General features: G+C 37.9%; 1 protein-coding gene across 1 annotated transcript; it reads right to left on the bottom strand.

Annotated features, from left to right (window-relative positions):
• Positions 1-2598: 2598 nt before the first annotated feature.
• On the bottom strand, positions 2599-14375 carry LOC756574 (squalene monooxygenase). Its single transcript, XM_030983423.1, has 10 exons — positions 14270-14375; positions 13739-13857; positions 12432-12657; positions 9267-9450; positions 8431-8527; positions 7139-7424; positions 6561-6776; positions 5627-5746; positions 5184-5271; positions 2599-2929 (listed from the first exon to the last, which is right to left on the bottom strand). Exons 2-10 carry the CDS (start codon positions 13847-13849, stop codon positions 2734-2736), a joined length of 1524 nt encoding a protein of 507 aa, XP_030839283.1. The 5' UTR covers positions 13850-13857; positions 14270-14375; the 3' UTR covers positions 2599-2733.
• Between the last annotated feature and the right edge of the window lie 1100 nt (positions 14376-15475).

Below are 15475 nucleotides of genomic sequence, written 5' to 3'. Positions count from 1 at the left end.
GTTAGTTATGAGGAGGTTCCACTGTACCGGTACTTTATTCTGGGTTTAAAGCCCCACTGCACTACTGTTAGCCACTTGCGCCATCTATATAGCAAACAATGAGATATGAGATAACTACCTGTCAGTGACCTTGCAGAGAGGTCTAATCCCCCCTGGCCAAACTAGTACAGACAGGCTTTAAGATTGATCTATATCTAACACTGAAACAACTTCTGTCTGAGTGAGAGTCTCTTTGATGAATAAAACTTGGATTAAGACAAAATAAACTGATATCCAAACTTAAGCATAAGTACATGTAGAAAACAGACATATAAAAAAAGAGAGCAATGCATATTACCTACATAAATGTAATGGAATTCATATCTCTACTTTTGTATTTTGTCACCTTCGATAAAATAGGAGAAAAGAGAATACAAATTGTCTATTTGCTCAGGTAATACTGTAATTCATCTCAAGGTTCAAAATTAAGAACAGAATGTCGCTGATTGATAATGGAATATTTTAAAAAGAGGAATACTCATTCTGTTTGTACTGTCTCTCTGTACCTTACATTAGCCCTAAAAAAAGAAAGATGTTGTATTGCCCTTTCGGTGCCAAAACATGGGTCGCTCGGTCACAAATCTCTTCTTCCCCCCCCCCCCCCCTCCCTCTTTGGGCTGATATTTCTCTCAGATTTGAATGATTTAATATTTTTTTTCTCTAAAAAACGGTAAAAAAAAAAAAGCCCACCGTAGATTTCAAGATTTTTGGGTCGGTCGCAAAGGGCAATACAACATTTTTTGTAGGCCTTAATAATCTTATTCTTCTGAACAGCCCAATAGTAGTTGAATGTCATTTTATGACATTCAGACCTTCGATAACTATCATGCTACTTTGAAACCACTCTTGTTGTTTTCACTGAAAAATTATCATGTACAATGCTATAATTATTCACACACATGTGCACAAGATTAATTATATAATAATAAATATACACCTTGTTCAAATTGTATAGTTACAATACTTCCATTAGCACAGCTTTCACCACATACATGTAATTCCAACTCCGCATTGAATCTTGGTATGTACATGTGTCCCAGGGTTTGGCATCTCACAGTCTGGTAGAAATTGAACATCACATCAAGGGTTCAGTGACACAAAGACGTAACTCCATATTTTGCCAAAATGAGTATTTGATATCAAAATGTTCAGAAAAATGTGGGCTTTCCAGGAAACACAACAATTTTACTCCACCCAACACCACATTGGAGTCAATGGCTAGTGAAACATAGACTTAACTCCTTAAGGCCCAAGTGCTCAGTGACACATACACCACTTTTTCTAAAAATGGCCAAAATGGAGTTACGTCTTTGTCTCACTGACCCCTCAACATTTAACTTTAAAAGTAGGCTACCATGACATCACTCACAGCCTTCTAAAATCTATTTTTCTACCAGCAGGTACAGATTCATTACATCTAGGTCAGGGTAAACAATTTAGTCTAAAGACTTAACAACCCGTCAAGAAATCAAACTCTCAACTCTTGATTTAATTGAAATCAAGTGAAAGAACAATTTTACACTTTACCTGTCATCATTGTTTTTAGTACAGCAGGGGGGTGTTTCACAAAGATCCTAAGTTGAACTTAACTCTTAGTTGGACTTAAAAATTATGGAGAGCCATTTATAGCCTTAAAATAAAATGTATTAAAAAGCAAAAGTTGAAGTATTTTAGACTTTTCATGAATTCCACATCAAGAACAAGAAATCTCCTTGATAATAAAAAAAATGAATGATTTGAATCAACATTTTAAGCCTTTTAAAATAACTTTTACGAAATATTTTCAATGATACTAACGGCTTTACATAATTGTCAAGTCCAACTAACAGATAAGTTAAATTTAGGATCTTTGTGAAACACCCCCAGAGCTTGAAATTACCTTGCACCTGGGACACATGAAGCCTCACATTTGTTAAATCTTGACCCCCATAATTTTAAATTTCGATAGGGGAGTTCATTAATACAGACCCTAAAAAATTCAACCCTTTAAAGAAACTAAGTGTAAAGCAATGATTACATGTACATGATTATTCCGTTGGTGCTCTTTTAGGTCTAGCAAGTCATAAAAGGCTTGTTTCCACATGCTAGCGTGTACACTTGTTTGACAAGTGGGGATGAACCTATTATCAGCATGCAACAAAATGCCATCCATTCACACTATCTCTGCGTTTTATGATAAATACAACAAAAACCTGTGGTAAACCGTCACTGTTTACCACGGCATAATGGGAACAAGCCTCAATATCAAAAGTGACCAATATTTAAAGATAAACTTGAGTTTGGGTAAAAAAAAAAAATGAATTCTCACAGAATCAAACAAAACTTACACTGCATGTTCAAGATTACAAATAAATGTCATGTGCCAAACAATTTTGGTAGAAAATGTATACTGGCTGACTAATGAGCATAGAAAGATAAGGAAATCAAGGTAAGTAACCCTGACACCATTTGTGTAGTCCCATATACATCTTTCTGTGAATAGTGCTTGCAACTTTACCAAGACTGGGCCACATTTCGTATGATTTTGATGATTCCAGAACCTTGCAGTACACACCAAAACTTACATGCTACATGATCAACTTTTCCTGATCCATTCCACACCTTTTCTTTCACAATGCAATCGGATGACCATTACTCAACTTTATTTTTAACAAGGATTGTTCTGATAAAATGCTGTGATTTACGATGATGGTATCAACTCCTCATCACCATGTAAAACTCTGATCTCATGAGAGGGAAGAGAACACCGCAGGCCTTGAAGAAGATGAGAGAAGACTCGTAGATAGCCAGGGGTTTGAGGTACCACGGTTGGTCTAGGAATGCAAAGTAGATGGCGTAGAGGGCCACAGCAAAGAAATGTCCGATAAGTAGGAATGGGTTGGGCGTCAGTCTGCATGATAGAGTGGTAGAGAAACAAAACTGAGTTTTAATATTTTTTTCTTTATACAGTAGGCTTGCGGTTGCACCATGTGAGAGAGAGGAATGAAGTCCTGAAAAGGACTCTTGATTATCTTTCTTTCTTGAGTGTGTGTTGTCCTAAAAAAGGACTGTTGGTGTAGTCTTGTTGGTTATCTTTCTTAGCTTATAGTTCTAAGGAGAACTATAGCGCCGGTTGGAGAGGATAGGTGGCAGGAGTGGATCTTTGTCCTTTCTTTTGTACGTTGCTCCCTTCAGTCAGATACAGATTCAGATTGTTTTAGGGACCACTTTCAAATAATCAAATAAATACATAAATACATTTATATACCTCGATTTAGTATGTTGAATAAATCTAGTCATCTGAATAGTCAAAATTGCAGTCGTGATTTTAGCCATGCCCGTCGACCGGTCAATAGTTTTTTAAAGATGCCCGTTGCCCGGGAAATGGGCCGCATTAATAAATTTCTTTATGCGGGCGCGGATACCATACAGTGCTTTTTGTCTGCCATTCCCGAATGATCATACCATTTAGGCAACTTTCCAGCAAAGATTTACCGACTGTGTCTCAGATTTTCTGTGATGTTTTAACCAGTCTTTACTCAAGAAAAGGATAAGGTCATAATTCTTTGTAGATTTGTTTGTGAATTCGGAATATAAAAGATATATCGACTGCTTTAATATTTGAAGCATAGCTATATCAGGATGTAACGTCCCCTTGAGCCTATAGAAACAGCGATGCCTCTCATAGCAGTCAATATATCTATATTATAACATTAATTGTGCAAAACATCAATACATTTTGTGATGAAAATGGTATTTCATATATTATCTGAGTAAACTACAATATCAAATTGACTTGTACAACCATTAATGGTATTTCCACAAAGTCTGATGTCAGAGAATTATGACCTTCTTCACACAACCCACTCCTTTTAAAGAAATTAAATTATTCCCCATTTATGCAGACCTGCCAACCTCTGGAGTTCAGAAACTGTATTCTTTAGTCCCAAAAGTTGAATTTTACTGACAAAAGTTTTTTTTTTTTTTTTCAAACACGGATCAATGCCTCTTACAGTTCTTACATATAGGAAGAAATGTTTGTATGGATCATTGGTTGAATATGCATGATTTCGTCATGACTGGTGTGTTCGATGAACCAATGGACATCCCCAAATTGCCCATGTGAGATGCTCGTATGATACTTTACAGGACAGAATGGGCATTTTGACATTGAAAATGGCACACACACATACAACATACAAAATATCCCCCCGAAAAAAAAAAATAAAATAAAAAATAAATATATATATTATAGTATTAATGACTGCTTTGAGAGAAATAGTTGTTTTTATACGCTCAAGGGAAGGTTAGAATTGTGCTATTACCCGAGGCGTGCTGAGGGTGATAGCCCAATTGTAACCTTCCCGAGAGCGTATAAAAACAACTATTTCTCGAATATTAAAGCAGTCATCAATACTTTTATATGCCAAAAAAAAAAAATTTAAAAAAAGAAAAAAGAAAAGAAAAAAAACTTTTTTCGAAGATGGGATTCGATCTCTTGCGTACAAAAGGTGATGTAACTAAAAACGGCGCCTTAACTCGCTCGGCTATCGCGCTCTGTTACCATTCACAGCAGTTTTTTTTAATATATACATTAAAATGGATTGAAACGGCTTCGCGTGGTGGATGCTTCGCGGCTGCTCCATTAAACAGGCCCTTCTTTTACTTTTGCAATGCATATTGGCACGAATTTAGATCAAGATCTATCGGCAGATGTTGTTTTTTTGTTTTTGGAAGTTTATTTTCGTCTTCATGTCAACAATGCAAGATAAAATTGTCGGTAAGATCGATCGAGATTCAATTGTATTGAAATTACCGACCAATTCTTCGCACACGTACGGTATCCTCGATCGCTCAGACCATTTTTTAACATGTAAACCTATGGGGTAACCATGGAGACTGACCTATTTTCCCAAATAACCATGGTTATTAAGATTTTTAACTGTTTTTTAACCATGGTTACCGGGAATTTTCAGGAACAGTTAAAGTTTATGAATGCAATTTCGACCAATCAGATTGCTGGATTACTTAAGTGAGGTATATAAATATCTATATTTAAAAAAAATTGTATTTTATTGAGGAAAATTGTAATGTTGTATTTTCTGCTAAATATCGTACGAAATACGATTAAATATTACTGGTTGGCAGGTCTGTTATGTACTCACACAGAGAGTAATCCTACAGGCCCCTCCACTGCTTGTCCTCCGAGCTCAAAATACTTAAAACATGCCTCACGAAGCTTCATCAGATGAACTGAAAAAGATAACAAGAAATATGAGGTTGTGGTGGTTTCCAGAATATTCAGTCATTTAGTTCAACCTTTCCTCCATGTAAGTTATCATCACCCATATGAACTTGATCAATGGCTGTACAATCACTGCTACATATGTACACCTGCACTGTGCATCATCAGATGATCTTTCAACTAAGAAATAGCAATAAGTTTGTTACATGTAGTTTGTAGTAAGTCCATGGTTAGTTGTAATACTTGGTTGATTTGTTTTACCTGCTATCATCATTATCTTTGCCATCATCATTATCATCTTCACCATTACCATCATAGTCATCTTCATCATCATCTTTATCGCTATATAGTCAATAAACTCACCATCTGTAGCAGCAAATAATTCATACAAAGCCTGAGCCAGAACGTTAACAACAAATGCATGAGTAGACTTCCTTTTCCAATGGAACATTCTCAGGGCGCGTGATAAGGCCTTATCATCACCTACAGACACAAACAATGCAAGAGCTGTAATCATCACACATGCAAACAAGCAATATATGGTAATTTTTGTAATCATGAACAAATACACATAGCATATGATAAGAGGATAGCAGAATATGCCTGTCTTCACAACAAGGTAAATGCATTCTGCATCTCAAAAAAAAATTCATAAAAGGTAACATTTTATAGACCCATCGAGTAATAAAGCACTGACACTTTAATCATTTGTGTGTTCAAACGAATGGGAAAGTTGTCCGGCGCTTCCGGAATGGTATATAGAGCCAATTCATTGTTTTGTGAAGATTTAAGTTCACCTAAAATATAATTGAATTGTAATATTATAGTTAATAGAATCACAGAATCGATCAGATCAGTTTTTCCTGATTGTTATCATTAATAATGGTCTGTTTTCACTCAAACTTTCAAATTATATTTATTTGTACATCTAGCATTGAAGTCACTACCTTAGCACCATTTCCTCTCACCTGAACAATGTTACCAAGTCCCTTTAAGAAGTCCGGGGAGTGTTTCACAAAGACTAAGATCGACTTTAAGTTGGATTTAACTAAGCCAGGCTGTTCATTCCACTGGTTGCTCTCACCGTTTGGGCTCTCAATTAAGATCTTTAGATTACAAATATTCTTTCAAATATGAACTATCAAAAAATGTAAATTCTGTAGATTTGTGACCACTTTTTGTACGTCCCTTGAGAAACCAATGCCAGGAACGATTAGAGGAACTAGTGGCCTGAATGGCCTGCCATAGTTAAGTCCAACTTAAAGTCAACCTTAGTTTTTGTGGTCTAGATTCTCACCTAAGTTTGGTATTGATTTGAAGAGCTCTCTCCATATCTTGACGTCATTGAGCGCCACACTCATGCCACCTCCCGTCAGCGGATGTCTCATGTTGTATGCATCACCCAGCAGCAGAGCACCTTGCTTCTCTACTGGTGCAGGTGGTAAAAAGCTGTTTGGCATGCTGCGGATGCGACCATTTTGAATAGCATCTGCAAAGGGCTCCTTGATGTGTTCTGTAAAGGATAAGGAATTACAAGGTTATATAGATATATAATATTAAAAGAGATATGAGGGAACTAAATCTGATCGCTGCACAAACGGCAACCAACCCCTGCTCAGGTAAAATGGTTCATGGAATGGTAGTAGTAGAAGAGATATATATTTCTCAAATAATAAAGATTCTTTCTATCACTTGATAGTCTCCCTCTCTTTCTCTTTCCCTCTCCCTCTCTCTCCCCTCTCATGCCCCCCCCCCTTCTCTTACTCTCACTCTCCCCCTCCCTCCTCCTACCTCCCTCTCTCCCTGCCTCTTCTCTCCTTGGCTCTCTCTCTCTCTCTCCAAGACTGTTTGTCTATCACGGCCTCGTTCACTCACCTGGTAACTGTGGAAAGACCTTGTCCATCATATACTGCTTGACATCTTTGGGCATGTCCCCTCTCACATCGACCAGTACCCTTGTATCCTCCGAAGAGATCTGGTAGATGAGTACAGGAGAGGGATCGGCCAGGACCAGCTCGGCGTGGTGAGCCTCGTACTGGGGGCAGTGGTGCATCAGGGTTCCTACAAAGTGGGAGGTCGTCTGGGGGAGGGTGGTGGTGAGCTGCTTGCGGAACTTAGAGAAGCAGCCATCAGCGATGATGGTGAGGGCAGCTTTCATCTCCTAGAGTATAGGTTTCATCAAAGAGGAAAGGAAAATTGATGATTGGACAATATCTGGAAGACTATGGACAAATGAAGGAAACCTGTTCTTAAAGGCCCACTGTACTACTTGTAGCTACTTGCTCCCTCTATATAGAAAACAATGCCAAATCAGTAACCATTGGTGCCCCATGATCCTCTTTTTTTTATGTTAATAAGTAATAATAACAATAGCTCACATTTATAATGCGCCTAATACTTGGTTTCTAGGCGCAGCACATATTATTACCCCGGTCATCGGATTCAGGCTAACCCGCAAGTCAATGTACATGTATGCACATTTTCCACTCCCTGGGGAGTATTATATAGGTTTCTTCAAGGAAAGGAAAAGTGATGATTGGATAATATCTGGAAGACTATGGAAAAATGAAGGCAACCTATTATTGATTTTTTTTTTAATTTCTAGTGATTATCACAAAAGATTAAAAAAATGGTGTGGTTAGCTCTCTGTCTTCACCTATGAACTGACTCAGCGGACCCCGGTTCGAGACCGAGTCATGTCTTTTGGATCGTGACGTTAAAGGTCGGTCCCCAGGCGTAAATAATCATATCTGATTGATACACATCTGTCAGATCATAAATTACACACACACACACAAACACACACTGCATCCAGAGGGGTGTTCCACAAAGACTAAGATCGACTTTAAGTTGGACTTAACTATGGCAGGCCATATTCGTGCCACTGGTTGCTCTCACCATTGGTCTCTCAATTATGATCTTTAGATAATATTTTCCTTCATTAGTGAACTATCAAAAAAGGCAAATTCTGTAGATTTGTGACCACCATTTGTACGCCCCTTGAGAGACCAATGCCAGGAAACGGTGAGAGCAAATGATGGCATTAATGGCCTGTCATATTTAAGTCCAACTTAAAGTCGATCTTAGTCTTTGTGAAACACCCCCCAGATCAAGCCAATAGAGAGACTCGCTGACTTGTGCAGTATTCTTGCATCCACAGTTCTTACCTTGAGGTCTTGGGTTCCTTTGAGTTTATATGACACTCCAACGACTCTACCATTCTCCTCCAAAATTCTAGATGCACTGCCTTCAATGTATGATACTCTGATTAAAATGAAAACATATGTGAGAAATGAGAATGTAAGTACGTGTATTATCCTTTTGTATTATCCTATACACATGTGTATTCATTTCCTGCTTACTTGGGACAACCTCAAAGAGTACAATAAATATAAATTATCTGGCCAGTATTACAATCTTGTTAACAAATGTCATGTGTACACATCTTTCACTTGTAACATTGTGGTCGATTTCCAGTCAGTCTAATAATCATGTAATCATAAGTAATAATAATCATTTGAAGATCAAACACTTCTTCACCTCCTATTGGACCAGTGCAGAGATGCCAACCTCTTGACACAAAAAAACAGACCGAGTATCCTAACAAATCAGATTTTGGAGAGAAAAATCAGATTTCATGAATACTCGACACTACCACTGGCACGTTGGCCCTGGGTCAGTAACATTTCAGAAAAATGTTTTACTGGTAAGAACGGTCAAGTAAAATGTTTGCTCTTTCATTAAAATTTAATGAGTATTGTAAAGCAAAGTTTTTGTTGGGGTTGCGGTGGTTTACTTTTACATGTTTTACGTTTTGTATGGGTTTTTAATAGATTTTTTATCTTTTTTTTTTTTTTTTAAATCATATTTTAAGAGGTGATATCGTATTATCGTATTTCACTCTTATTATTGTACTAAATATGATTTAATCAAACTGGTTGGTATCTCTGCCAGTGTATAATATGTCACACCCTGAATAAACCTTGCAGAAGGACCGACCCACCTTTCTTCAGCTAGAGCTGCTTTACGGAGACCCATGATAAACCTGCCATGATGGAATGATCTGCCGGTGATTGGAGACCCTGAATCCTTGTCCTTGGGATAAGGAACCACAACCTGGGCGCCGGACTTGAGGTCATGGATGACGTAACCTTTGACCGTGTGTTCATCAAGGCCTTCTACACAATCTATAGGAAACCAACAGGGAAAAAATTAATATTTATTCAATCGGGGGTTACTTTTTCAGTTTGTATGCATGAAAATAATGCTCAAAAATTTGTTTTGCATAGAACTCTATACAAATTTAAGGGGGCACTTTTATGATTTTGGGGGGCTCTTTTGGGCATTTCGGGGGCCATTTCTCCCCGAGCCCCTGTGAATTTTTTACACTGGAAACCAATCAAAAGAAAGTAACATTATAAATGATGGAATATTTCACTGTGTCTTTTACTCAATCAACAACAAAAACAGTCAAAATAGAGTAAGCTCATGGATGACGTAACCTTTAATTATGTGCTCATCAAGGCTTTCTACACAATCTACAGATAAAGGTAAAAACAAAGTAAGATTGCAAATGATGTAACATTTTACTTTGTAATTATCAAAGCCTTCTACTCAATCTACAAGAAAACAGAAAAAGAAAAAAAAGATTATCAATGGCCTTGGCTTTTCATGTTGTGTTCTTCAAGGCCTTCTACATTCTGTATAGATACAGAAAAACAGCATACAAATAATGGAACCTGGGCCCTGTTTCATAAAATATCAATAACAAATGCTGAAATTTTATGACAAATTTGCTCTCAGCCAATCAAATGCAATGATTTCAGTACGGGTAGCTTATAACAATTATTGTATCTTACTATTGATATCAAGTGTTATGAACAGGGTCCTGCTGTGTGTGTTCATCAAGGCATTCTACAATTAACCCATTGACTACGGAATTATCTCATTCCCATAGGCATTACACGGGGACCACTCGGTTCCAGTAGACAATGGGTTAAAGAAAACAAAGCAAGATCTTGAATGACGTAATGTCCACTTTGAGTTCACATCAGTTTTAAAGTGACTCTGTAACATCGACTCAGATTCTGATACAAAATCCTGGATTTATCTCATGCTGCAATCATAATTGTAAACCTTTAGGTCAGTCAGGAATCCCATGACTTTTACAAGCTGATCGCATGTCTGATTATCAAGATATTTATGATTGGAAATCAAAATTTCATTTCTTTTTTTATAGCACGTAAGTCTATTGGGGAAAATGAGCATGGTGTTCTGGTCACTCAAATTTGTTTACTTTTTTGAGGCACTTCATGATCATTTTGAAGCACAATTTTATTATGGCTCTCATATTACACCATATCACAGACACTGATAACACGTAGGGTCGTGCATCTTAGATTTAACATTGTTACACTATGCCTTTAAGGCTTGTTCACATATGCAATGTTAACATAAACCACCGTACACAAACATACTGCACTTCACATATCCATCTTATTAAACCAATAAATGAGTATGCGCAGGACCTGTGTTGCATGCGGCTACAAATATTTCATCTCTACTTGCCATTCATTTAGTACACAGACACAAAAAGCCACAGGTTACAGTGGAGAATGTGAACGTGTCTGAATCTCATTCAATCACTCAGGGGAGAGGGAGTGATGTGAAAGATAAGTAACTGATAAAAGTATATGACATTTACGGAATTAAAACATCAGCCAACATGGTTGAGGCCTGACATGGTTCCATATCATATAATCGAACCATTCCGGTCATTACCCTTTGAATTGTGTTACCCGTTATGAACGAGGGTGTAATCAAACTATACAAAATAGAGATAAAAACAAACCATACCGGTCATTACCCTTTGAATTATGTTACCCTTTATGAACAAGGGTGTAATCAAACAATACAAATATCATAGAGATAAAATATTAGGGCATTGATAATTTGATATCATGTCTCAAGTATTCCTCTTGCACAAACAGTGAACCTGTGTTGTTGAACATAATTAAAGGCTCATGATCAGAATTCAACATTTTGATCCTCATTTCATCTTCTAAATTAAGTTAGCTTGAGCAGCTGCTATGCAAAAACTAGTTCTTTTTAAGAAAAAAGGAAAAATGGAACACATGAAGGTATTGTTCACATTATTTCATCATTCAGCTTTAATTATTAAACCAAAGAAACTGTCCATGTCAGCAAGATAAGTTAGACTACGACGTTAAATCACCAACAATTAAGGCTTATTTGTTTTGGATGCTGTTCTTCAACCAAAAGAATAAACACAGCATGAAACCAAAGATCGATAATCAATTTCTCACAATCATGTGCACTTTTTTTTTATTGCACAACTGTGAAGGATAAATTTTGAACATTGTTTAACTTGCAATATCTCTCGAAAGAAGTATCATTTTCGCTCATATCTTGAATAGTATAGCGACATTAAACACCCAACATTCAGAGCTCAATATTATTGTGGTGATTGGTATACTTTAAGAGGCCCTACCAACAAACCTGAATTCAACCCCACAGTATCTTCCTAAGTGACACTTGATAGGGCTTTGTACTTTACTTTAAGATAACCGACAAGTATTTGAACTTTGAACATCACCTGTACCATATTTCACTTTTTAAATATAAGACAGGAAACCATGCTGATTATTTGCTGTAACTATGTAACCATGTCATGCCAGGGCCATAGCCTTGGGCCACAAATGCAATCTTTTCTTACTGCCCTCATGGCCCAAGTCAGGTAACATACGGTTAAAGTTGATATTGCCAGGGAAAATGACGTTGCTGGGGCAAGTCCGAGCTATTCTGTCCCATACCGTACCATCCACAAATATTTCAGATTTTGACTTTAGGATAAATGTGATAATCGCATGAAGTTAATAGCCTTACTAGAGCTCAGATCAGAAATCATGTAAGTTTTAAAATGACAAAATTGATATCAATTTATGTTCTGGACCCCGTTTCATGAAATTTGTTATAAAAAACAAATGCTCAGCCAATCAACTGCTATGGTTTCAGTAGCTTTTAGCTATTCTAACTTGTGTTATTGATAATTGTTCTTATGAAACAGGACACAGGACTCCACACTACTGAGTGGTGTGTATGACACCAAATGATTGAATACCTTAGACTTGCCCATTTAGGCATTTACCTTTTAATCCTAGATCAGTTAGGGCCCTGTAACCACCTGGCTGCAGCAGTTCTCCAACTATCCTGTCCGGCTCTTTCATGTCTCTTTCTATGACGGTCACTTTCCGGCCATCTCTGGCCAGCACCGTAGCCATGGCTGACCCGAGGATGCCAGAGCCAACGATGAGAACGTCTGTATCACATGATGATGACTCTGTCACAGGATTGGATGATTCCATCTGCTTCTTCTGTAGGGGTTGAATATGAAGGAAATCAAATCAGCTCACCAACATTCAAATATCAGTGTCAAATATCTTTATTTACCCCTTGGATAAGATTTGATATTGATACAAAATGTTTTAATCAATACACTCAAGTTCAGAAGGTAAATGGCTTTTTCTTTAGAGATAGAGAGCGAAGATACATGTATCTTTTCTTTCTTTCTTCATATTCCTTATATTTTCTTGGACTTGTTTTCGAGAAATCTTATTTCATCCACACAGTGCCACATATTAATAGAATTGTAGGAAATAGAATGGAATAATATTTCTAAAATGTATTTTTAGCAGATAAGTTTCCCCATTACCTTATTAATCAATCCTGTAAATAAACAACAATACTAAAGTATTAATTGTCAATTACATTTACAGATTTTAAAGAAAGTTTTCAGTGGAACAAGTGCATGTTGCATGGGGAAAACATACTAACTTGTCAAGTACTGGTAGTTCGAAATTGAAATTGGAAATAGAAATAATTCTCTCTAGGGTTAGAGTGATCGTATCATGACTTACTGAGCCAAATGCATCAACAAAGTTTAGAAAGTTATATGTGCCATTCGCTTCATGTGTCGAGCATGAACGCCTTTTGGGGTTTAATTGTCAATGAGATTATTTACTGCAAGATACTTGACAGTTTTTTTCCGCTGTGTAGCCGGAGCAATGGTCTTCAAATTTATGAATACACTAATACAGAACATTAAATGTGATTGTCTGAAAAAATACTGTTTAAAATATTCAGTCGGCCCAAATGCAAATTTAAATAAAGAGAGAGGGAGAGAGAAAGAGAGACAAAAATAGAGAAAGAGAAAGAGAAAGAGAGAGAGATAGAAAAAAAAAAGATAGAAAAAAAAAAGAGAAAGAAAGAGAGGGATATAGAGACAGACAGACAGACAGACAAAAATTGAGAATGAGAAAGAGAGAGAAAGAGAGTGTGTGAGAGAGTGTGTGAGAGAGAGAGAGAGTGTGTGAGAGAGAGAGAGAGAGAGAGAGAGAGAGAGAGAGAGAGATGCAATGCACGAGCAACCTAAATAGCAATTAGACTTCTACTCACCATGGAAGAGGGCTTGCCTAGTACAATGTAAAGCAACAGACCAAGTATAGCTGATACTGCCAGGGGATACCCCAGCCCCTCAGGGACGACACTCATCAGTATTTCAATCATTGCAAAACCTGATAACAAAAAGCATTTTGGAAATTTGCAAACAATCAGAACAAGGTTTGTTTAAATTAAAAAGTAATTAGTCTACAAGTTGCAGAGTAAAAATCCCTATTTGATACTTACTTTACGATAATTGCAATTAGATCTAGTCTAGTCTAGTAAGTAGTATACAAATGCATGGAGTTCGCTTCATTTAGCACATTCCATGAACAACATTCCATGGACGCGTCGGTGTATCATCGGAACCTTGTTCGTCACCAACGCCAAACTTCCCCGGCAAAGACGGCCACTGAGTCGGACACTGTCCGTGGACCATGGCAACCGCACGATCAACCAGGTCAGGTGAGGAAACAACAATTTAAATCCAGATTTTCCAACATCATCATTAACACTATTGCGGTTTGTATAATAACGATAACTTACCTTCCCTAAGTGTATCAAAGAAGCAAATATGAACAAATCACCCGCTTGCATCAAGAGTTCTCTTGCTGCTCAGCTAGCCTGTACTCTGTGTGACCTTTGACATGCCAATCGCACCATTAATCGAACTTATGCAAGCTATTCTCAGCATGCAGCGCTAGCGCAGCTAGATATGTAATCATTGCGGTACGAACTTGGGCGGGGTAGGGGCGTATCCAACCGGCGGGACAATATTGAGCGGCAGAACAGCCAGCAGGTTAACAAGCGGGGGGGGGGGGGGGGGGGGGGGGGGGGGGGGGGGGGGGGGGGGGGGGGGGGGGGGGGGGGGGGGGGGGGGGGGGGGTAAGGAGCACTAGACTATTTGTTGATATTTTGTTTACATGACCCAGAAAAATTTGAAAATTGCACCCCCCCCCCCCCTTTAATACAAATTAAGGTAAAATTAACATGTTTTTACCTGTTTTTTTTCCCCCTGGATCCACCACTTGGGCGGGGGGGGGGGGGGGGCAGATACTGTACTAGTATCTTCCCAGTTCAGTGATATAATCATTCTGCTTCTGATATCGTACAAATTAAGCACATAGATGGAGCACATTTCCTTTTCGGTCCTGTCCAAGTTTCCTCGTTTTTTAAAAGCTACTAAATATCAATACGGACTGATGTGCAAAGGGGGCGAGAGTATGGAGACGGTAGAACGACTGAAACCCCCCCCCCCCCTTCCTACCTCCACCCAACCCAGCAGACACTATATAAAGACAAGGCAAAGAAAGGAAAGGCCTAGTCTCAAAGGCTTGGTGATGTTTGATTCTTTCATTCTTAATTCACACTCTCTCTCTCTCTTTCTATCCCTCTTTATTTCTTTCATAAGTTATATTTTAACCATGTTGTAGGCTATACAGTACATCATCTTTTCAGCTGGATTTCAGATTGGAAAAGGACCAACGGTGCCCCCAGGAATGCAAGCACCCCCTCGATGCCTGGACCCACGCCACACCACATTACAAATCATGATAATTCCATACTTATTCATAATCCATATCCATCCATCTTAATAATCCATCTTCTTTAATAATCTCGATTTGTTGTTAATTACCAACACAACTCGCATCTTTTATTTTCCATATTTGTTCACAACTCACAAACTGCTTTTGTACAAATGGTTATCGGACATTAACACCAGCAACAATTGCTCTGGGCTGTATTTTGTCA

The sequence above is a fragment of the Strongylocentrotus purpuratus genome, unplaced genomic scaffold (genome assembly GCF_000002235.5).
Source record: "Strongylocentrotus purpuratus isolate Spur 01 unplaced genomic scaffold, Spur_5.0 spur5_scaffold_13, whole genome shotgun sequence".
Lineage (NCBI taxonomy): Eukaryota > Metazoa > Echinodermata > Echinoidea > Camarodonta > Strongylocentrotidae > Strongylocentrotus > Strongylocentrotus purpuratus.
Note: the sequence above shows the minus strand (reverse complement) of the source record. Positions and strands in the feature narration are given on the sequence as shown.